At 41.8% G+C, this 24,109-nt stretch overlaps 1 protein-coding gene and 1 pseudogene across 3 annotated transcripts in view; one reads left to right on the top strand and one right to left on the bottom strand.

Annotated features, from left to right (window-relative positions):
- Positions 1-198: 198 nt before the first annotated feature.
- On the bottom strand, positions 199-18,951 carry LOC111173010 (UV radiation resistance-associated gene protein pseudogene; annotated as a pseudogene).
- COX16 (cytochrome c oxidase assembly factor COX16) overlaps positions 18,851-24,109 on the top strand; it is a 26,728-nt gene continuing 21,469 nt past the window's right edge. For all 3 annotated transcript variants that reach the window (XM_089907891.1, XM_089907890.1, XM_089907889.1), the window contains exon 1: positions 18,851-19,018. In XM_089907891.1, the coding sequence (XP_089764017.1) occupies positions 18,950-19,018 (69 nt within the window). In that variant the 5' untranslated portion in view covers positions 18,851-18,949. The remainder of the gene's footprint in view (positions 19,019-24,109) is intronic.

Here is a 24,109-nt window from a genome sequence, read left to right as displayed (position 1 = left end):
GGCCTGTGTATAAGGAGAACATTGTGCTTCTTATTCATCAACTTAACGGATGGCCAAAGATCCTGGAGACCTTTACTGAACGTTCGATTTCCCCGAAGTTTCATAAACTGTGGTGAGGGCAAATGCTCATGAGAAACTAAAAGCGAGTTCACTATATTATTTATATATTATCATCTTCCCTCTGAGGATAACATAGAAGTGTAAATAAAAAAGCAGACAAATGCCTATAAAGTGACTCGAGCCAGAGAGTGACTTTTGCCTTTAAGCAATTGTCAGGTCTGAAAAGCAGATCTTGCAAGCAAAATCTAACTTTGGCCCACTGATACACAGTGATCCTGAGTTCCTCCTCGATTCACAAAGTCTATTTTTCTGAGGAATACCCTTCATTAATATTCATTTCGTGTCATAATTGTTACAAAGGGTGACCAGTGCAGCTTTATCCTCATTTCAAGCAGTGACTCTACCCTGGTCCTACTGTCTGTCCTCTCGCTTCACTTATCAGAACTCCTGCGTGGCCAGCGGAAGCTGGATATGTTTTCATTCAGTGCATAGATCCTTGGGGAGAACTCTTCAAATTCTCCCAGAACTTGTTCATCACACTCCACTGCCCCGGCACCGTCCATGGGGATGCAGTTAAATGCTTTCAGCTGGTTGCCTGAGGTGAAGGCTGTGGCTTTCACACCGATGAACTTTTCCGCTTGCTCCATGGCACAGCAGAGCTCGGCTTCAGACCCAGGGTGGAAATCCCCTCCCACCCCCGTCTCCGGAAGCAGGGTGCTCGAGGAGCCGGCCTGCTCGCTGGACAGGAGGGTGCCGCTGACTGTGGCTGGAGACCCCGAGAGGGCTTGTCGCTGTTCCTGGCTAATGTTCACACTCACTTGGCCTCCATGTGATCTGTCTCCCAGATCTACCCCTTTTTTCTTGTTTTCTTTGGAGGTGTCTAAGGAGGAAGACAGAGACATTGTCTTTCAGATTCTCCCATGGAGGGGATGGTGGTCACAGGCTGGGCAAATACCGAGTTCTAACTGGGGGGAGGGGTTTTGTACTCGCGTCTCTCATTCCCTGAGCTGGCCCGTTTCCGGTGTCCTTTGTCCGGTGAAGGGATATCCCAGAGAAGCCTACATCTGCACCCCCAAATATGGAGCTTTGTATCTTTGGAACAGGGGTTGCACTGGAGGTGTGATTTCTGTCGCACCTGACCACTAGTCCATGCTCCATGAAGTTTTTCAGGTTGGGGAGGGTTTGCCTCAAGTCTGGAGTCCCTAGTCCATGTTGATATCTTAGCTGTGCTATATTTTTGTTCAGAAGATAGACACTGTAATCAAACAGCCACTTCTCCCCTCCTTTTGGGTGTAATGGAAACTCTCCCTCCTTTTCAACTTGTCATTAATATTATCTTTGACTGTTGATAGATCCCTTAAAATTATAGGATATCTGAGGGGCACTTGTCGGAAAAAGGAAATCATGGATACCAAATGTGCAGTGTAAACAAGGGCAACAGCAATGCTTCCAGCATCTTTTGCTTGGAAGTCCTCAGAATTGGGCAATGTGAGGATGCATGTGGTCTGTCAGTCCAGTTTGTATTTCTAAATAACATTTGATGTTTCAGGTTTAGGCCACACTTTTTGGAAAGGTGGCTGTCTCATGTTAAGGCCTAAGATGAATATTCCTAAAAAGCAGTTTCTAACTGGTGCCAGACCTGTGAGATAGATTAAGTATAGCCTAGTTAACATGGTTGGATTACTCCCAATCAAACAAGGGCAGAAAAGCAAGGGAGCTTAAAAGAAAGGAGAGATCAGGCTAGTAAGGATGTTAGGAAGGAGTGGGGTTATAAGAGACATAAACAGAGGTAGAGAGAAGGTCAAAGGCTTTGAGAGGAGAAGAAGGTTGACGTTTAAAGAGGCCTCAAAATATTGGAATCTGTTTAATGTATTTCCTTTCTTGTCTTCTTTGTACCAACTGAGGTAGGCTGCCCATGGTGCGATGGCTATTCTAATGCCCTTTCTTCTAAGGTGCCACACTCACAAGTCTGACACACCCAAGAAACTATAGGGCCACTAAATTTGAGATGGTACTCAATGAACAAATGCTACTTCGAGAAGAAATTAATAGAGTAAGGGTCTTTCTGGCAGACCATATTTCTAGAGCAAATCTGACCAGCAGTTTGGGTAAAATAGGAGTTTTCCCAGGTAAAAGAAGTCTGAGGTAGAAAGAGGGACATGACCTACCTTAGGAAAAATGCCTAAGTTTCTGCTCGTCCAAAGATCTCCAGAAAGCAAAAGAAGAATACTGACCTCAGTCTGACAAAAGTTTGACCTTCAAGAGATCCACAGCCCTGCAACTCCAAACTATGAAAAAACAAATAAACAAACAAACAAAAACAAGAAAAATTGAGAACAGGAGGAGGACTTACCTCCACACCAAAGAAAATTAGGGTTCTTTGATTGGTTCTGTTTTTGACCCCATCAGGCAGTGTTGGAAATTTTTCTACCCTCTCCCCAAGCAATGGCACCAAATTATTTTTTTTTAAGATTTATGTGACTCCAATAGAGGGTAAATCTTCATTGAGTTGAGGCGTATCAGAGAACAATGGCAGACCCGGTGACTTCACAACTGAAGCAGGCTCAGGGTTTCTGTAAGAAGAAGAATCGTAGTAACTGTCCTATATTTTAACTTTAGCAGCAGTTTCACCTTTAACCAAAACTAGTGCCTGAGAGGCTCTTTCCTATTATCCTGCCCCTTGAAGGAGTCCCGATAACCAACAGAACACTATTGCTGAGAAGTGTTTCTGCAATCCTTGTGGTAGTTTTAGATACTCAAGGGGTATGAGTATAAGAAAGGAGAAAGTAGATGGGGAAGAGTAGAACATACAGGAAAAACAGGAGACTCTCTATATTGTTTGTTTAAAAATTTTGCATCTTTATCCTCGAGGAGTCTGAGACCTCTCAGGCCAAGATTGTTGCACAAGTCCATTCCAGTTACCATTGCCCAAGCAAGGGAGTTCCAGGAGTCTGGCAAGAGTATCACCTGGGTTCCACAGGTAATCCTCCAAGCCTCTACTGAGGAATAGCAGCCTTAACTCCCCTGCTACTCCGGGTCAATGACTCCATCCATAATGGTGACTCCTGTTCTCACAAGCTAGTCTTTGGACATATGATGACTGAGGGGCCTTGATGGCCACTGTACCTTGCAGTTCCATGGCATTCATGCTGTATCCCTGGCAAAAGTGCATTCTCTGTAGACCAAGACCTACCTACAGCCCTGGAGAATACACAGTTGCTGGGAGGACAAGCAGAAAAACCACCAGTGGATCATTAAGAGTCATGGTAAGTAGGGCCACCCAACTTCTACTTCTTGCTTCCCGATCCCATATATTCCTCATAATGGATATACAGTACCATGTAGCAGTCTTTGATTGAACATACACACTGTACCCTGAAGGATGGCACTCTATCCTTCCAGGATATTGTCTCTGAGCTGATGTTTCGGCTGTGCCTTCAGTAGCTCATTGCAGTGCAGTGTGCGGGTGGTTGCCAGTGAATATTTGATGTGATGCAAATAATGGATTCCATTGGGATGGGCCCATTCCTTTACCTCATTCACTGAAGGCTGAGGTCTCTGTTCACGTCCTAAGCCACGTGGGACTCCATGGTTAAAGATCACACATTTCATAAGCAAGCCCCCAATACTGATGCTGGCTGTGGCTCTGCAGGCACAAAAGGCTACTTATCACATCTAGAGTTACTATCTATTCTTGTGAGGACCAAATGCTGGCCCTTCCAGATTGGAAGGGGCCCACGGTAGTTGACTTCCCACCAATTAACTGCTGGGTCTTCTGAGAAATAATGACTTCTCAGGACTTCAGCAATGATCTTTGTTGTTGGCAAGTTGGACATTTAGAGATGGTAGTACCTGGACTGACGTTCTTGGCAAGTGGGAGTCTATGCTATTGAGCTCACTGTAGCCACTACGTCTGCCACCATGGCCACTCTGTTCATGTGCCCATTGTGCCAGTTCCATGGTGGTTAATGGTGAAGATTGTCTATTGATTGGCCGAGTCATTTTCTCTGCCTGGTTGCTCAGGGCCTTTTCCAGGACGGAAGCTTCTTGATAGGCATGAACCTGTGTTACAAAAATCCAATCAAAAATGTGCAGAAGACCAACGTGGACATTTCTCCATAGAAGACATGCAGATGGCCAACAGGCACATGAAAAGATGCTCAACATCACTAATTATTAGAGAAATGCAAGTCAAAACCACAGTGAGGTATCACCTCACAAATGTCAGAATAGCTATATCAAAAATCTACAAATTATAAATGCTGGAGAAGATGTGGGAGAAACGGAACTCTCGTACACTATTAATGGGAATGTAAATTGGTGCAGTCACCATGGAAAGCAGTACGGATGTTCCTTAAAAATCTAAAAATAGGGCTTCCCTGGTGGCGCAGTTGTTGAGAGTCCGCCTGCAGATGCAGGGGACACGGGTTCGTGCCCCAGTCCGGGAAGATCCCACATGCCGTGGAGCGGCTGGGCCCGTGAGCCATGGCCGCAGAGCCTGCGCGTCCGGAGCCTGTGCTCCGCAACGGGAGAGGCCACAACAGTGAGAGGCCCGCGTACTGAAAAAAAAAAAAAAAATAGAACTACCATAACATTCAGCAATTCCACTCCTGGGTATATACCTGCAAAAACCAAAAACACTAATTCAAAAATATACACTCAACCCGATGTTCATAGCAGCACTATTTACAATAGCCAAGACATGGAAACAACCCATGTGCCCATCCAGAGATAATTGGTTTAAGAAGATGTTATATATATATATATATATATATATACACACACACACACACACACGTGCACACACTGGAATCGTAGTCAGCCATAAAAAATGAAATACTGCCATTTGCAACAACATGGATGGAACTAAAGAATATCACAGGGCTTCCCTGGTGGCGCAGTGGTTGAGGGTCTGCCTGCTGATGCAGGGGACACAGGTTCGTGTCCCGGTCTGGGAGGATCCCACATGCCGCGGAGCGGCTGGGCCCGTGGGCCATGGCCACTGAGCCTGTGCGTCTGGAGCCTGTGCTCCTCAACGGGAGAGGCCACAGCAGTGAGAGGCCTGCGTACCGCAAAAAAAAAAAAAAAAAAAGTATATCACACTAAGTAGAGTACATCAGACAGAGAAAGACAAATGTTACATGATATCACTTATACGTGGAGTCTAAAAAATAATACAAATGAATCTATATACAAAACAGACTCACAGACATAGAAAACAAACGTACGGTTACCAAAGGGGGAAGGGAGGGAGTAGGGGGATAAATTAGGAGTTTGGGATTAAGAGATACAAACTGCTGTACACAAAATGGATAAGCAAAAAGGATTTATTGTATAGCACAGGGAAATCTATTCAATATCTTCTAAAAACCTATAATGGAAAATAATCTGCACTGTATAGAGATAGAGAGATACAGATATAGAGAGATATATATCTGAATCATTTTGCTATACAAATGAAACTAATACAATATTGTAAATCAACTATACTTAAAAAAGAAAATCTTCACACTTCCTGACTAAAGCTATATGAGCAGCCACAGAGCTCTACCCTAGAACACCTTTTCTCTGATGCTCTAGTCCTTTTTATTCCAGGCCCTGACCAGCTCATCAGGCTCTTGGCCACCTGAAGTAGTCTAATTAGAAACCTTCCACGTAGGGTAGACGACCAAGGTACTAGGCATAAAACTGCCCAATAATATTATTTTTTATTATTTCTCTCTTTTTAGAGTCATCCTTGAAGAGGAATGTTATGCAGTCATCTTCCATGTTTGGTTTGAACCCATATACCAAGCCTACCCAACCATACACCAAAGTCAGGCATTTTATTCCTCATTTAGCTGACTGAACAAAACCCCCATGTGGGCATATACGGAAGCTGAGTGAAGTGACTGGTGAAACCATGGTGAGTGATATGATGACTTCAAATACCTGCTCATACAACGTACACATGTCTTCTCCTCTTGTATGAGCTTGGTATTGGATGTTCTATTTTGAGTTTTCTGTGAATTGCTGCCAAATCCATCTGATTTTATGGATCGCCAGGCCCAGAGAAACCTAGCCGATACACGATTCAGGGCACGTGCTCATATGGGGCCACATGGACAAAAAGCTCACTTTGCTCAGGTTCCCCTAACGCACTGAGAGCTGTTTCTCCATAGTCTCCATGACATAGATGGCATGGCCTTGTTTCAAAACCCTATGGCATACGTTGTGATTCTCCTTTGGGGCCTGCCACAGGTTCCACACCACATCTTTACCCCTACCACCAGTTTCCCACAGGGTCAAAAACATTAGCTGTGCCAGACTTTATGGCCCAAATTATGGCTCTGTTTGCACAGGCTAGCAAGAAAGCAAGGCCCTTTCTTGCTTTGTGTTCCCACTTCATTATCATCCAGCATCGTATTCATAGGTGTGAAATGTTTGCTTCAATAACCCAAAGCGGCATATATATCAGCCATCACATTCCTTGTGGTAGGGAAGGCACCATGAAGCAATTTCCCTTAAACTCGGGGTATGCCTGAACATGACCTACACCACTGTAACCCCAAATACTCCAGTAATCTGAACTGTCCCTGAATCTTTGTAAGGTTTATCTCTTAACCTTGGAATGTGTATCTCCTTATAAGACCTCTAATGAACTAACCAACTCATGTTCGCCTGGTCCCATCAGCATGATGCTCTTGATATAATGAATCAGTATGATGTCTTCTGCAGGTTCTGAGACTCTAGATCTGTTCAGATAATATTATGCCAGATGCAAGGAGGTGAACATGGCCCTGGAGGGCAACTACACAAATATGGTTACCCACGCCACATGAATGCTACCATTTTTTTATACTCTTTTCTGTTCAAAATAGAAATTAACAAGTTTACCAAATCAATGGCTGCATGCCAGGCACCTGAGGTCATTTTGATATCCTCTAGGAATGATAGTATTTCTCATCCAGCGGCCACAATGAGAATTGGGAGAGTTGGTTGTCTACAATCACTCATTAGGATTGATTAGGTTTCTGTTAGGGCCAGACTGGTGATTTCAATGGAGATATTATATGTACAACCACTGCTGCCTCTTTTTGTCTTTAATGGTGACCCTTGTGTCCATCTTCCCACTGTGAACACAATATTGACTTCAGGATGTTTGAGAGGCTTCCACCTGCACAGGGATGATGATAGCTCTTATTCCACATGCCAAGGACCTTAGAAGGACATTATCCCCACTGCCTAAGATACCAATCCCAAGTGTATACCTGGGGACTTGGAGGCAATGACCACTGGGTTGGACTGCAGACCACTGAACACATTGTAAAATGTATGCCAGCTAGGACTCCACTTATTTCCTGATGTCATAAGCTCCCACTATTTCAGGGTCCATGAAAATGCTTTGGAGTCTGAGCATCAATATCAGTGAAGACACTGTGTCCAATAATCTTCTCAATTCTAGTTGTTTCTCTATCCCTACCATATTGTCTCCCAAGGAAATGGTTGTAGGTTTCTTGGGGAAAGGACTGGGAGAATCACTACATAATCTATTTGTCATGATGTTGATATGTCCTTCCTCCTAGGAGCACAGCGATCGCTTTAGTCAACAGATTCTGTATTTGAAAATTAGCTTTGCCACATGAACTGAGCAGGCATCACTATTTTTTTTTTTTTTTTTGGTGCAACCATTCTCAGTTTCCTGCTCCTCCCACTTTGCCTTCTTCTGATTATAGATGTTAAGCAGCACTCTCTGGCTACTCATCTGTTTGTCTTAGAATGACATTGTCTGTTAGCACCTCAGAAGTCCTTAGGTGAAAGGTAAATCACTTCAGCAGCCCCTCCAATATTGGCAATTTTGATGCTAATTCTGGTCCCGTAGTTTCAGGCTCTTAAGTGCAGCCCCTGACCTCTGTTACTTCATTATCCTCAGAGCTCTGAACAAACACTGGTCTGTGACAATGTATCATCGAACTGTTCTACAGATGAGGGACTCAACTGAACTCCTTAAAGATGATGTTGCCCCTTGCACCAGTACATTTTAAATAATTTGTATTGATGTATAATTGACATATAACATTCTATTAGTTTCAGGTTTACAACATCACTAATCATTAGGGATATTCCACACTTGTCAGAATGGCTATCATCAAAAAGACAACAAATAACAAGTGTTGGCAAGATGTGGAGAAAAGGGAACCCTCACGTCCTGTTGGTGGGAGTGTAAATTGGTGCAGCCACTATGGAAAAGAGTATGGAGGTTCTTCAAAAAATGAAAAATAGGACTACCATACAATCCAGCAGTTCCCTTCCTGGTCACTTATCCAAAGAAAATGAAAATACTAATTTGAAAAGATATATGTACCCCAATGTTCATTGCAGCATTATTTACAATAGCCAAGATATGGGAGCAACCTAAGGGTCCATCCATAGGTGAATAGAAAAAGGCGATGTGATATATATGTGTGTGTATATATATATATATATATATATATGTGTGTGTGTGTATATATGTGTGTATTTATATATATAGGTATTTATATATATGTGGTATGTATTTTATATATATATATACACAGAATACAATATATCTATAAAGTAAAATATTACTCAGCCATAAAAAAGAATGAAATCTTGTCATTTGTGGCAACATGAATGGGCTTAGCGGGTATTATGCTCAGTGAAATAAGTCAACCAGAGAAAGACAAATATTATATGATTTCACTTTTATGTGAAATCTAAAGATCAAGACAGGGCTTCCCTGTTGGCACAGTGGTTAGGAATCCGTCTGCCAATGCAGGGGACATGGGTTCGAGCCTTGGTCTGGGAAGATCCAACATGTCGCAGAGCAACTAATACCGTGTGTCACAACTACTGAGCCTGTGTTCCAGAGCCCACGAGCCACAACTACTGAGCCTGCTTGCCACAGCTACTAAAGCCTGCGTGTCTAGATCCTATGCTCTGCAACAAAGAGAAGCCATCACAATGAGAAGCCCACGCACTGCAATGAAGAGTAGCCCCTGCCCGCTGCAACTAGAGAAAGCCCGTGCACAGCAATGAAGACCCAATGCAGCCAAAAATAAAAATAAATACAATAAATAAATTTATTAAAAAAATAAAAATCAAGACAAATGAACAAACATAACAAAATAGAAACATAGTCATAGATACAAAGAACAGATGGTTGCCAGAGGGGACGCAGGGGAGGAGAGATTGAGAGGTAGAAACTTCCAGTTACAGAATTAATGAGTCATGGGTATGACATTTACTCTGTGGAGTATATAGTCAATAATCATGTAATGTCTTTGTATGGTGACAGAAGGTAAGTAGACTTACCATGGTGATCATTTTGAAATGTATAGAAATATGGAATCACTGTGCTATATACCAGGAACTAATATAGCATTGTTGGTCAATTATACCTCAAAACAAACAGACAAACAAAGAAACAAACTCACAGAACACAAGATCAGATTTGTGCCTACTGCAGGCAGGGTTGCGGGGAGGGATGAAGGTAGTCAAAAAGTACAAACTTCCAGTTTTATGATAAATAAATACAGGGATGTAGTGTACCACAGGATAAATATAATTAACACTGCTGTATGTTATACATGAAAGTCGTTAAGAGAGTAAATCCCGAGGTCTCATCACAAGGAAAATATAATTTTTTCTAATTGTTTAATATTGTATCTTTACGAGATGGATGTTTACTAAACTTATTGTGGTAATCATTTCATGATGTAAGTTACATCATTACACTGCACACTTATACAGTGCTGTATGTCAATTACATCTCAATAAACTTGGAAGAAAACATTGTAATTAAAAAATATAAAATAAAAATTGTATAGATAAAACTTTAAAAATTAAATAAAGTGAAGGAAGCTCACCTGCTTATATTAAAGCATCAGCCTGAGGGGCAGGCATCTAATTTAACACATACATCTGGGAGCCTGCTGGAATACTCTCCAGGGACAGAGACTGGCGGGTGCCATCTTTGCACTCTCCCTTTGCCATGCTCCAGAGCACCCGTTTCTCCTGGAAGGGACCTTTTACATGCATCTGCTGCCCAGATCTTTGCAGCTGCTGCCAAAGGCATGCATCTTAACTGCATGGCTCTGGAGGCCAGGGGAGTTTGCCTTCCTGTCCCATGGGACTGTAATAACTGATGTCACCTAGAAAGGAGCTCATACCCCTCTGTCTGGCACCCAGATATTTGTGGCTGCTGCCAGGAGACACTTCTACATTGCCTGGCTCTGGAGGACAGTGGGGCTTATGATCTTGGGTCCCACAGGATTGTAGCCAAGAGAGAAAGAGTTCTTAAACAGCTACCACCCCCAGGACACAGCAAAAGGCAACAGACCCAAATGCTTGGTCTTTCTGTGAAGGAAGCCTATTAGCTAACCATTATGACTGCGACCTGAGGGGCAGGCCTCTAACTAAACATTCATCTAAGGGCTGACTCTAATCCTTTTCAGAGACCTTGGAGGGCGGACACTATTTTAAGCTCTCCCTCTGCTACACTCCAGTGCACCAGTGTCTCCTGGAGGGGAGTTTTACTCCACCACACTGCTGGTGACTTAGTTTTTTATGTCTGGTGGCCTGGTTTTTGCAGCTGCCACCCATGGGACACCCCTTGTTCACCTGGCTCTGGGGGACAGCGAGGGGCTGGGGTGGCTTGTATTCCCATCTCTCCCCTGCTTAGAAATCCCCTAGAAGTTTCCAGCTGCCCGTAGGATTCAGTCCAAAATACTCATCACCACTTATAATGCACTGCATGATCTAATTCCTGCCTACTTTCTCCAAACTCATTTCACTCCACACTCCATGCTTTCTCTCTGATCCCTCTCCTCCCTGGCCTTTCGGTTACTCAAAAATACCAGATTCTTTACCTTAGGGTCTTCCTACAAACTTTAAAGTTTGTGTATTTCCTCCCCCACTGATTTTCGGGCTAAATTCTCAACTTAGTGTTATTTCCCCAGATGCCTTCTGTATTTTAAAGCTTGTCTGGTCCCGGGGGCACCTTAGACCTGGTTCCCTAGATGCATTCTCCGTACCACCTCCTGGAGGCCACAATGCCCCTCAGAGACCTTCTCCCCATAGCCCAACCTGCAACTCTGCAGAAACCACCAAGGATTAAACCTTTAACATCTAGATTCTCCACCCAGCAGTCCATTCTAATACCAACTACTCATTTACTTTTGTTTTCAAATTTGCCTTATTTTCTCATTATCACTCTAGACTCCAATCCTTCCTCTTGGGTTTCTAAATTTTCCCTGGGCATCCACTCTGGGGCTCCACAAAAAGTGATAATTTTTTGTTTGAGGGATACTCAACATATGTAGACAGTAAAGAACTTTGCACCTAGGGAGGACATAAAGGACAAGTCATAGGAACTCAAATTCTTCCAGAAACCTGCAAACAACTGGCAAAGGAAGTTGATATCAGGTCTGTGATCATACAGTGTTGGGGAAAAGGCTCTTGAAACCATGAAATGGTAAATTCCTTTAAGGAACCAGTAAAAGTACCTATATAATAGTTCCCAAGAATATCTTAATAGAGGAGGAATAAAATTTTGCACTAGACTTTTGCAAGATATGGTTTGGCTCAATTAGCATGAATGTTTCTTCCTGTGTCACAGCCAACTGCCTAGTTCTTCTTAGTGGTAAATTTGCAATTTCCATAGTACTTGTTATGTTTGACCTTTTTTTAAAAAATAATTTATTTATTTTTGGCTGTGTTGGTTCTTCATTGCTGCGCATGGGCTTTCTCTAGTTGTGGTGAGCAGGGGCTACTCTTCGTTGTTTGTTGTGGTGCGCGGGCTTCTCATTGTAGTGGCTTCTCTTGTTGCAGAGCACCGGCTCAGCACGTGGGCTTCAGTCATTGTGGCACTCGGGCTCAGTAGTTGTGGCACACATGTGGGCTCTTCCCGGACCAGGTCTCAAACCCGGACCAGGTCTCAAACCCGTGTCCCCTGCATTGGCAGGTGGATTCTTAACCACTGCACCACCAGGGAAGTCCTGATTTTCGACTTTTAAATGATCATTTATGTTTTATCACTAAAACATCAATTTCTCTAGCTGTTCAATTTATTTACTGTAATAGAAGATAACTTGAAATTCTCATGTAATCCCTTTTATTTTCTTTTACACGTTTTTATTTTCTGTCTCATCCCTAACATTAAATTTTTTCCCTTAATCTATTAATTGATTCTTTGTAATAACCAGCTTTTGGTTTTATTGATGCATTCTTCTGGTTTTGTTTGTTTTCCATTTCTTTTATTTTAGCTTTTCTTTTGACTAATTCTCTCTTTATACTTTCTCTTAGTTCTTTTTTTTTTTTTTGTAAGTCAGGTATTTATTTTCTGTCATCTTAAATAATAGGATTTCATATGAAATTTTTATCTTACTTGCCATATAACTTATAATTTCTATTTTGATACCCTTTTTGATTTGGGGGGTTATGCAAAGTAGTGTTACTAATAGTGTTATAGATCTTAAAAGTTCTCAACACAAGGAAAAATATTGTACCTATATGAGGTGATGAATGTTAACCAAATTTATCATGGTAAACATTTCACAATATATATGTATATCTAGTTGTTATGTTGTTCACATTAATCTTATATAATGTTATGTGTCAATTTATCTCCATAAAATTGAAAAAAATTTAAATTTTAAAAATAGTGTTATATGATTTTGAAGTGGTACTTTAGGAAGCCAATTTACTTTTGAGGTGTCAAGTTTTATTTATTTATTTATTTGTTTGTTTATTTATTTATTTATTTATGGCTGTGTTGGGTCTTTGTTTCTGTGCGAGGGTTTTCTCTAGTTGTGGCAAGCGGGGGCTACTCTTCATCGCAGTGCGTGGGCCTCTCACTATCGCGGCCTCTCTTGTTGCCGAGCACAGGCTCCAGATGCGCAGGCTCAGTAATTGTGGCTCACGGGCCTAATTGCATCACGGCATGTGGGATCTTCCCAGACCAGGACTCGAACCCGTATCCCCTGCATTGGCAGGCAGATTCTCAACCACTGCGCCACCAGGGAAGCCCTCAAATTCTATTTTTATTGGATGTGCATTGTGTTTTGATGTATAGGAAACTTTATAGTACAATGACATTTGACTTTTTTCTTAAACCAGGGCAACTGATGTTACTCAAGCACTTAAAACACACATACAGTCAGGCCATTTTTTGATGGTTTCCTTTCCAAAAAATTTATCTTCAGATTAAAGTACACTTTACTTGCCCTGAATTCAAAGATTTGTCTTTACATTTCTAAATATGTTTTCCTGCAAAGGTTTTTTAACATAAATTTCAATAGATAAGATCCTGTTTCACCATCGACTTATATCACAAAAGCACACATTCACCTGCCCAAAAAGGAAGCCCTGGTTAGCTTAACTGACAGTATTCAGAAAGCTTTCAGATGGGCTTTAGTCCCATGGCAATCGGAAAGTTAGAAGTTTCCTGATTTGCTCTACCTCATGAAACTTTTTTTTTTTGAATTTTTAAAAATTTTATTTATTTATTTATTTATTTATTTATGGCTGCATTGGGTCTTTGTCGCTGCGCGTGGGCTTTCTGTAGTCGCGGCGAGCAGGTGCTGCTCTTTGTTGTGGTGCGCGGGCTTCTCATGGCAGTGGCTTCTCTTGTTGCAGAGCACGGGCTCTAGGTGCACAGACTTCAGTATTTGTGGCTCACGGGCTCTAGAGCACAGGCTCAGTAGTTGTGGCACATGGACTTAGTTTCTCCGTGGCATGTGGGATCTTCCTGGACCAGGGCTCGAACCCGTGTCCCCTGCATTGGCAGGCGGATTCTTAACCACTGCACCACCAGGGAAGCCCGAAACTTAATTTTAACCAAGGTAGTAAGTGTACTTCAAGACAATGCATTTAACTTTGAATTCCTTTTGCTTTCACTAATCTGTACAGAAGAGATCTCTAGCACTTTTGTATAGAAGAGTTACCTTTGATTCTCTGCAAAGTGTCATGCAGCAGATTTTTGTTTGGTTTAGGAATCAGTAATGGGGGATTCTTCACTGTATAGCATGGTATGGGAAACTCTTGCCACCTTTTCAGTTGCCATTTCATTTGTTTTTCCAAAAATTATGAATTATGGTTTAGGACTATGAAAAAAGTCATGGAGGATAGAAATGTATTAGGCATAGTCCCATTCATCCCATAGCCTATACTCTATAAAAAGTAATAAGATATGGTACTTCCCTGGTGGTCTAGCGGTTAAGACTCAGCACTCCCAATGCAGGGGGCCTGGGTTCAATCCTTGTTAACGGAACTAGATCCTGCATGCTACAACTAAGAGCCCTGCACGCCACAATGCATATCTCACATGCCGCAACTAAGACCCAGCACAGATAAATAAATAAATAAATAAATATTTAAATACTTAAAAAATAATAGGACAAAACATGAATTATTCTAAAACTAGATGTTAATGATCACTACCATAGGAGAAATATACAATAAAGGGCAAAACAGTGAATTTCCTAGTTGAATAATGTAAAGTACTAATTTTAAGTGGTTTGAAATTGGACTGAATTGGAAACTGAGTAGCCAACTCTCTAGTTCTAGCTATAGAAATTAGATAGAATGGAGGGAAAGACTCCCTACCCCGTCCAGAAGGAGATCTTTGTGGAATGTTGACTTTGAGGTGTTAGAAAACCATTTAGGTTACTGAAAATGTACAGGAAGTCATCCACACTGTGATAAAATTTGAAGCCAAGGTGAAAGTTGAGTTTACCTAGCAAAAGAGGATACAGCAATAGTTCTCATAGTGTAGTCCCTGGACCACCACCGCCACCAGCAGCATCTGGATGCTTGTTAGAAAACCCAGTTTTTCAGGTCCCATTCCAGATCTACTGAATCAGAAACCTTGGGGATGGAACACAGCAATCTGTGTTTTGATAAAGTCTCCAGGGGATCCTGTGCACACTACAGTTTGAGAGTCACTGGGACAAATAAAAAAAATGGAAGAGAGCTAAAGACCCCAGTTGAAGGAAGTCTCAAAGTTGGAGAGGATCCATGGGAGCCAAACATTCATGGAAGCCATGGGAGGAGAGAATTTCAAGAAGGAGATAATCAGTATTGTCAAATGTTATAGGAAGTTTAGTTCAAGTTGGGGCATTTGTACTAGTTCACAAATAGTACAAATGTTAACTGTTGTGCAAGCTTCTTAACCTTTCTGAGCCTCAATTTGTGCACCTGTAAAATGAGTCTGGAGTCATGCTCTTCCAAAATTTTAAGATTTTTAGCGAATTAAATTATATACTAGATGTCAATTATGAAACCAGATGATTCATGAAGTAATCTTTCTGTACCATAGCCATTAAATCTGGCCATAGTTCTAAAACTTAACTTCGGTATTAAAGCTCTCAAAATTGGTGATATTTTTTTGTTTGTTTTTTTTGCGGTACGCAGGCCTCTCACTGTTGTGCCCTCTCCCGCTGCGGAGCACAGGCTCCAGACGCGCAGGCTCAGCGGCCATGGCTCACGGGCCCAGCCGCTCCGCGGCATGTGGGATCCTCCCAGACTGGGGCACGAACCCGTGTCCCCTGCATCGGCAGGCGGACTCTCACCCACTGCGCCACCAGGGAAGCCCCCGAGCTGCATTTTTGCCCGCAAACTGCTATCAGTTTGTGGCCTTGAATTACAAACGGAAGCCCCCAGAACTCTAATCTGAAGTCTCACCCGTGGGGTGGACGCACCACCCGGGACCCTTCCCTACTGGGGCTCCAGATTGCTGTTACTCAGAACTTCCCAGCTTCTGTTTGGATCTGGAAGTAGGTGTTGGCCCAATCCAGTGATGCATGCCCTGTTATATTTCTCTAATATTCTTATTCCTTTCCTTCTAATGATTGTATATTAAAATTAAGTTAAATCAGCTTTCATTAAAGAGTGGATTAAAGCTGTTTATTTGTGTCAAATGAGTGGTAATTTTGCCAGCGAATCCAACGAACCTTAAAACTGAAAGCAGGCTTTCGGCAAAACATTTCTTAAGTGCTTAAATGCCACACTGCCCCCAATTTTTTATTTTTAACATCTTTATTGGGGTATAATTGCTTTACAATGGTGTGTTAGTTTCTGCTTTATAACAAAGTGAATCAGTTATACATATGTTCCCATATCTCTTCCCTCTTGCGTCTCCCTCCCTCCCACCCTCCCTATCCCACCCCTCCAGGCGGTCACAAAGCACCGAGCTGATCTCCCTGTGCTATGCGGCTGCTTCCCACTAGCTATCTACCTTACGTTTGTTAGTGTATATATGTCCATGACTCTCTCTCGCCCTGTCACAGCATACTTGTAATACCTACTATTTAGTTGCTCCTTCGAGATCATTTCAACGTTCTTAATAAGTGCTTATTTGGATGATGGAATGAATGGGAGACTGAAGACCTATATTCTCTTACATTGAATATATGCTTTATCTGATAAGCATAACAGATTATTAGCTATGGCATTACCTAGAATACATGTATATGATTTAATCCATTATTAACTATTCGTTGAGTGCCAGCCTTTATTGGAGTCAGATCCATAAGGTGACATTTTATGTAGTGAAAAGGTAGGAAAAGGTCTGGACTTTTAGAACAGTGTCCTTGACATTTAAGATATGAGGAAAACTTGGAGAAGTAATACATTTGACTAACCTGGATGCTGTATGAGTTCTGAAGTATCAAAAGGAAGTGACTAAGGCGAGAGGCAATGCCATATACAAATTCTCGCACACTTCACAATATATTCTCTAATAAATCCTATGGCCCTATATGTTTCTGTCTCTTCACAGAGATGAATTAAACAAACAAACATACAACAAAAAGTGTAAGCCAAATAATTCAAAATAAAATACAAAGGAATCACAGCACTGAAGGAGACTATTCATAAACCATAGCAACCCTGTTCACAAGACGATCTCTGCAATCCTAAATTCTCCTGTATTCTACAACTGCTCCAGACTCTTTCCCATGAATCTAAATAATTTTCTCCCAGCAACTATGTAGTGTGACTTAACCTCTCAGGCTAAGTCTTCCCACCTTTCTTACTGCTCCAGTCCCCAGGTTTGCAAGGTGTCTCTTTTTTGGAGAGATTGGGGTTGGGGAAGATTGGAGAAATAGGGGTAAGAGAAGGGATTAGCAGTCTTACTTTAATAAACCTTACCCTGATCACTTTAAAATCTTCCTGGTTCAGTTCAGGTGATGCTTTGGGGGTGAGGGTTGATACATTTGCTCAGCCCCAAAACCCAAAACAAAACCCCAATGTTCAAATTCAAACCCTGAACTATTCTTTCCACTCTCCTTTTTTTCATCTTTCTTATATACTGTTTGGACAACAATGACTTCGTACACTAAAACCGACAATACAGTGTGATAGAGCTCTGTGATATATTTTAGTCAAAGACTAGTGGAGCTCTGAAGAGGAAATAATTTACATTGCCTGTGGAGTAAGGGAGGCTTCAAGAACCTGGTGTCCCTAAAGCTGCATCTGGAAGATGTGGAAGCATTACTCAGTTAATATCTCCTCCAGGATGGAGCATGGAGTGAATGAAGAACAGTGGTAGTAAAGGCAGGCCAAAGTCATATTACAAACGCCCTTCAATTACTTGCTAAGAAAATTGGAGTGACTATTGTAGGCAGAAAAAAAGAGGAGAATCTCATCATTATCTATGTCTCTTAGATAACTGTCAGCAGTGTGGGAGATAGACTTGAGTTCATAATTAAGGTTTTGTTTTTGTTTTTTACGTTTTTTGGCCGCACCCATGGCATGTGGGATCTGAGTTCCCCCCACCAGGGATAGAACCGGCGCCCTCTGCATTGGAAGTGCAGAGTCTTAACCGCTGGTCTGCCGGGGAAGTCCCTATAATTAAGGTTTTTTGTTTGTTTCTGTTGTTGTTTTTGGGTCTAGATATGAGTGTTAACTAGATCAGCCTAAAGGCAGGAAGGAGATCAGGAATTTCTCTTCTACAGACACTTAGGGGTGACTTTAATAGATGGAAAGATGATAAGGGATTAAACCAGGAATATTTCAGTGGCAATAAAGAGGCAGGGATAGATGGAAAGATTTCAGGGATAGCATGGGAACTGTGTCATGTCACCTGCACTCTATACTATTATGTAACCTCAAACACTTGACAGTTGAGGCTTCCTCTGACTCATCCTGGCAAATGGCACACATTGGGGGGGAGGTCTGTTTCCCAAGCTACCCATGGTTCATTCGTGTGCCCATTAGATTGCCAGTCTCTTTAAGGCAGGGATCATATCTCTTCTTCTCTGTGTCCCACAGCAAGGTGTGCTGGATGGTTGATGAATGAGTGGAAACTAGACATTCATAAATGACTGAAGATTACACGCAACCTGGCAATAAAAGCACTAACATTAAAAATTCACGGATAGCAAGACACTACACCAATTAACGTTAAACCTAAACTTTCACAGCACTTTTCCCCCCCATCTTTTTTAAGCTGGTAAACTACCCATCCCACACGTAACTATAGAGGCTAAACTACTGGCTTCAAAGTAACTTTTTTAAAACAGATTTTGAGCTGATTTTATGTGCCAGGGAGTGTTCTAAGAAGAGACCCACAACACAGGAGGTACAGGTTTCTATATCCTTTGACGGTTACTACAAACACGACGTAAGTCCCTAAGTCCCGATTGCAAACCAGCTTGCCGGACCAAACCTCTGACGCTCGAATTTCCGGGGGGAAGCGTGAGTATGTTACTACGGATCGATTGCTTTTGCCTGGCGGAGACCTATCTGGAAGGGCTCTGCACTGGGAGGCAAAGGAAAGGAGGTTAGTAAAGGACGTACTCCTCGGGAGGGACCCAGAGCCACTGAGATTCGGAAGGCCAGGCTGGCCTGTTTGGCTGGGCATCCAAGCGGGTCGGAGAGTTCAGTCATGTTCGCCCACGCGGTGATGCGCGCCCTGCGCAAGAATAAGACCCTTCGCTACGGAGTTCCCATGTTGGTGAGCGCCGTGAGAAAAAGTGGGGGAGGGATTCCGGAAGGGGTGGGACCACAAGTCTGGCTGGAAGGAGAGTTCTGTGAAAGTGTAGCGCGTGCGACCCGGAACGGCAGTCTCGGCCAGGAAGGGGCTGGCGTTTAGGCCGTCCTAGTCTCGTAGTCTCTCCCCGCGCTGGTAGTGGGATCTCGAGTCCCCCTTTTACCTCTTTGGTAGTTACCTGGATGTGCTTCTGAGAGTGATGTCAGAAGCAGATTTTAACCCAAGTCTGGGTGATTACTAAACTTCCATCCTACCCCGCTCCGCGCCCGCCCGCCCCCAGCTACAGCTCGACGATTCTCTGCATCATTGGAACTAGTTGTATTTACTTAATTTAACTGTATAATTTCGGGCATCTTCAGGTTTCAGCTTATTAGTTGGTGAACTGACTTAATTCTTCCAGGCTTTTTATGAGTTAAATAAATCGTTGTGAATTGAATGAAGCACGTTGTAGCAGCCCTCAAAAGATGGTCGCTGAATTATAGTTGATATTTTTAAAGCACGTTGAAAGTAGTTTTGGTGTCTATTTCTTTGCATCTGTTCCTACGCGGAGTTCCCAGAAGGTTGCATTCGTCTTGAAATTTAGATTGTTGTTGGCTTAACACCACCAACCCGAGTTGGAATCCAGCGAGACCACTCCGTTTCTTTTCAGTTTGACCTTGGCAAGTTACTTTGCTTCAGCAAGCCTTGATGTCATAGTAAATGAAACAATTTAAATAAAAAGCATGTGGACAAAGTCCACTTTCTTTTAAATAGTTTATTACTTTGGTATGGATTTGGTACAGGTGAAGTTACTAGCTTTTGCATTTAAGCAGGACTAAAGGAAAGAAGTGACCTTAGAAAAGCAATGAGTTTTTTTACTCATCTTTGATGAATGCGGATTTCTTGCTCATCTTCGGAAACTCCTTTTTATCTATCTTTCTAAAAGTTTAAAGAAAGCTGTAAGACAATGTAGGTGATGGGGAATGTGTAAAAACTATCCTCCCTGTAGACTCCCCTGCCACAAAATAGAGATCCATTCAAAAATACTGTGATTGTAGTCATTACGTTGAGGTCACCTGCATGTCCCACTGGAAGACAGTTTGATTTTGTTTCTTATCTTTCAAAATCATCAAAGCTAAGCTCTTAAAACCAGTAGTATTAAAGTACCTTCTAAGGTTTCCCTCATTTGTTTTATTTCATGGAGTGGAGACTACCACAGTAGACTTCTTCCCAAGTATATTTCTCTACACTGGTCTCTGTGTCTATATTGGACCTGTACTATACTGGACCTAGGTCTGTACTGTTTCAAAATATGGGTCCTAGACATATAACTACTTTTGTAGAGGAAAATGTTGAATTCAGTACTTTAAAACCCAACACTACTACAAAGACCTCAAAAGATACATCGTCTTCATCATGTATCAGTCAAATATTCCATAATTACTGTAGTATACTACTATACTTCAAGTTGAAATTATTTCCTCTCTTAGATAAATGTTAATGCTTGCTTCATAAGAATCTTTATTCAGCAACATACAGAAGAGGACTTAGAGTACCAGGTATAGGCCAATAATACTGTCCTTCCCTGCTCTCCCAAACCACTTGAAAAAGAGAGTATATTTGTTGTTTCAGTTTCCACACTGCGCATTTAGTCTGCAGAATTTACCTTTCTAATCTGACCAGTGACTACTGGTTTCTACATTCTAAAAAATTAGCCCATTTAATGTTTTCTGTTCAGTTGTTTTTAGTTTATTCAGTGTTATGCAACTATCACCACAGTCTAATTTTAGAACATTTTCATCACCCTAAGAGAAACACCATACTCAGTAGTAGCCACTTCCTGTTGTCCCCTACCCTTCTCCCATCTTACTTAACCACTAATCTACTTTTGTCTATAGATTTCATAGAATAATACAACTTATGGTCTTTTGTGACTGACTTTGTTCACTTAGCATAATGTTTTCAAGGTTCATTCATGTAACGTAGCAAAACCTCATTCCTTTTAATGGCTAATATTCCATCAGTTGGAATATTTATTTTTCATTGATGAACATTTAGGTTGTTTTCATTTCTTGGCTATTATGAATGATGCTGCTGTGAACATTCATGTTCGGATCTTTGTATGGATGTGTTTTCATTTCTCTTGAGTAAATACCTAGTAGTAGAAATGCTGGGTCATATGGTAACTCCATGTTTAACATTTTGAGGAACTGCCAAGCTATTTCCCAAAAACTACGTCATTTTACGTTCCCACCAGCAATATATGAGGCTTCTGATTTTTCCATTCTTGCCAACAGTTGTCATTGTCCACTTTTTTTTTTAATTAAACCCTTACTAGTGGGTGTGAAGTGGTATCTCACTGTGGTTTTGATTTGCATTTCCCTAATGACTAATGATGCAGGACATTCGTTCATACAGTGGATTATTGTTTATCTGTATATCTTCTTTGGGGAAATGTCTATTCAAGTCCTTTGCCCATTTTTAAATGGGGCTGTTTTTGTTTTTATTGGGCAGAGGTTTTCTGAAACACCTGGAAGCAGTAAGTTTCCCAGTGTTTGTCAAGGGGCTCTGTGTGCTTGATTGGGTATGCCTTCAGTACCCAGGCAGGTTACACTCCGCCTTAAGCTGTTACTTCTTGCTTGCTCAGAGCCTCAAGGTTAGCCACAGGTGAGTGTTTAGGGCCTTCTCAGATCTCTCCTGAGCTTACACACTGCTGTGGGCACGTGGACAGTTCTGCTCATGTGCATGTCCTTCCAGAGTGTCAGGAATATGTTTGAGCTTTTCAGAGTCCTCTATGGACACCTTATGCCTCATATTTTCCTTTGAGTTTTTTGGTTAGACTATTCCTTGCCCTGTTATCTACCACCTCAGGCAGTATGATGTTAAACAATGGCCTCTGAATTTTTTCAGCAAACACTTCCAGGGAGAAATCTGTTTGCACTAGTTGAGCTCCAAGTCAGGAAAACTAAAGACAGCCTTGCGAGTGGGTCTTCCAGGGAACCACCAGACTGGTCAAATAATGAAAATTCTCAGGGAATAAGACTTCAAGGAGCTCCACCCCATTATGCCCCTTCCAGCGGTTACTGCTTTATATCATGATTTTAGACTGCTGGTTTTCATGTTTACCAATGAGCGTGGGTCGAGACGTGGGAATAGGTAGGCTAAAAATGCCACCAATCTTTCTGCTTTAACCGAGATTGAGTCATTCTTCTTACAAAAATGTTCCCAACATTACTGCAGGCCTTTTTTAATTTCCAAAGTTCTGAAAAAGTAGATTTGACAACTTTTGCCAGTGTTCTCATTGCTTTAATGGAGAGGGTTTTTGGAGATTCTTACTCTGCCATTTCACTGATGTCACTTTTTTTGTTTTTGGGGGGGCTCTGGTGAGATTTTTCTAATTTTTCACTTGTTTATTGCTCTTTGAGGCACTTTTATGATGGTTCCTTTAAAATCTTTGCTAACGTCACTTGATAGTCTTTCCTAATTCAAGTTACTGTTTCCTGATTCTTGTAACAAGTGAATGTTTATTTTATCTTGGACATTCTGTATAGTATGTTAGGAAACTTTATATTCTCTTTAGGTCTTCTACTTTAGCAGCGGTTACCATGCTTGCGTTAAGCTTGTGGGCAGAAGTTAATGTAGGTAGAGTAGACCAAACACTGTGCCCTGGGGGTACTCCAAGTTCAGAGGGTTGGGGTGTACAGGAGGGACCAATACAGGAGACTAAGAAGGGTTCTCAGTGAGGTAAAAGGAAAACCAGGTTTAAGGGAAGAGAAGGAAAATGTGATCAGCCGTGTCAAATTTTGCTCATGAAATAAGATGAGAACAGAGAGTTAAACGTTGCATTTAGTAACATGGATGTCAGTGATGGTTGGAATGGGTCTAAGGGAAAGTGGAAAGAGCAGCAAGCATAGACAACTTGTTTGAGAAATTTTACTGCGGGTAAGAACAAAGAAATGGGATAATAACTGATGGGGAAGTAAGGTCTAGAGAAATTTGTTAATAAGATGGGAGGAATAATAGAATTTTTATGATGAATCATGCAGTGTGGTGAGCAAGATTTTTGATGACTCACTGCCCTTCAGTATATAAGATGGTTGGGATCTAGTGCAGAAATGAAGATATTTAGCTAGGAGTGTAGATACCACGGTAATGAGTGGCCGGTAGTACAGTGCAATGTTGACACTAACTATGTAGCATTAGCACAGACTTCATAGATGAAGTGCACAGTTCTCCATAAAACTCCCCTCATCAGACACCAGCTGAAAGCTGTGTGATATTAGGCCACCTGTGCTTCTGATCAACTGGTTACAAATTCAGTGGTTCCTAATAGCCCCTCAGGTTCAATAATTCAGTAGAATGACTCACAGAACTCAGGATATCACTATACTTAGGATTATTGTTTTATCATAAAGGTTATGAATTAGGAACAGTTGAAAGAAGAGACCTTTAGGGCAAGGTCTGGAGAATGTCCCAAAGGCAGAGTTTCCCTGTTTTCTCCCTGTGGAATCAGGGTATGCCACCATCTCAGCACACTGATGTGTTCACCAACCAGGAAGCTCATCAAGAGGTTTTTATTGGGATTTTCATCATCTATGGTTGATTGGATCATTGGCTGTGTGACTGAACTCAATCTCCTGCCCCACTTTCCTCCTTGGAGGTCAGGAGGTCAGGTTGCTATCCCATGGCTCAAGGTCCCAACCCTCTAGTCACATGGTTGATCATCCCCACATGACCAGCCTCTATCTTGTGACTATCTAGGGACCCACAGTGAGTCATCTCATTAGCATAAACTCAGCTGTGGTCCCAATAACAAAGATGCTCCTGTCACTCAGGAAATTCCAAGTGAGTAGCTCCCTCACAAGAACCCAGGACCAAGACCAGACAAATTCTTTATTATGTAACACGTCGGTATTGCGATGGCAGTGGTACAGAAAAGAGATGATGGTGGCCTAGACTAGAATATTAGAAGAAGATATAGTCAGAAATTGTCAGATTTAAGAAATATTTTGACAGAACTCAGTGATGGATTAGATGTGAGATAGGAATTAGAGGAGCTAAAGATGACTCCAGAGA

This window comes from Delphinapterus leucas, chromosome 2 (assembly GCF_059928025.1).
Source record: "Delphinapterus leucas isolate spDelLeu-1000000601 "Yukka" chromosome 2, BTC_Dleu_Yukka2, whole genome shotgun sequence".
In the NCBI taxonomy this organism is placed as follows: Eukaryota; Metazoa; Chordata; class Mammalia; order Artiodactyla; family Monodontidae; genus Delphinapterus; species Delphinapterus leucas.
The sequence above is the reverse complement of the archived record's forward strand: the minus strand, read 5'-3'. Positions and strand labels throughout refer to the sequence as shown.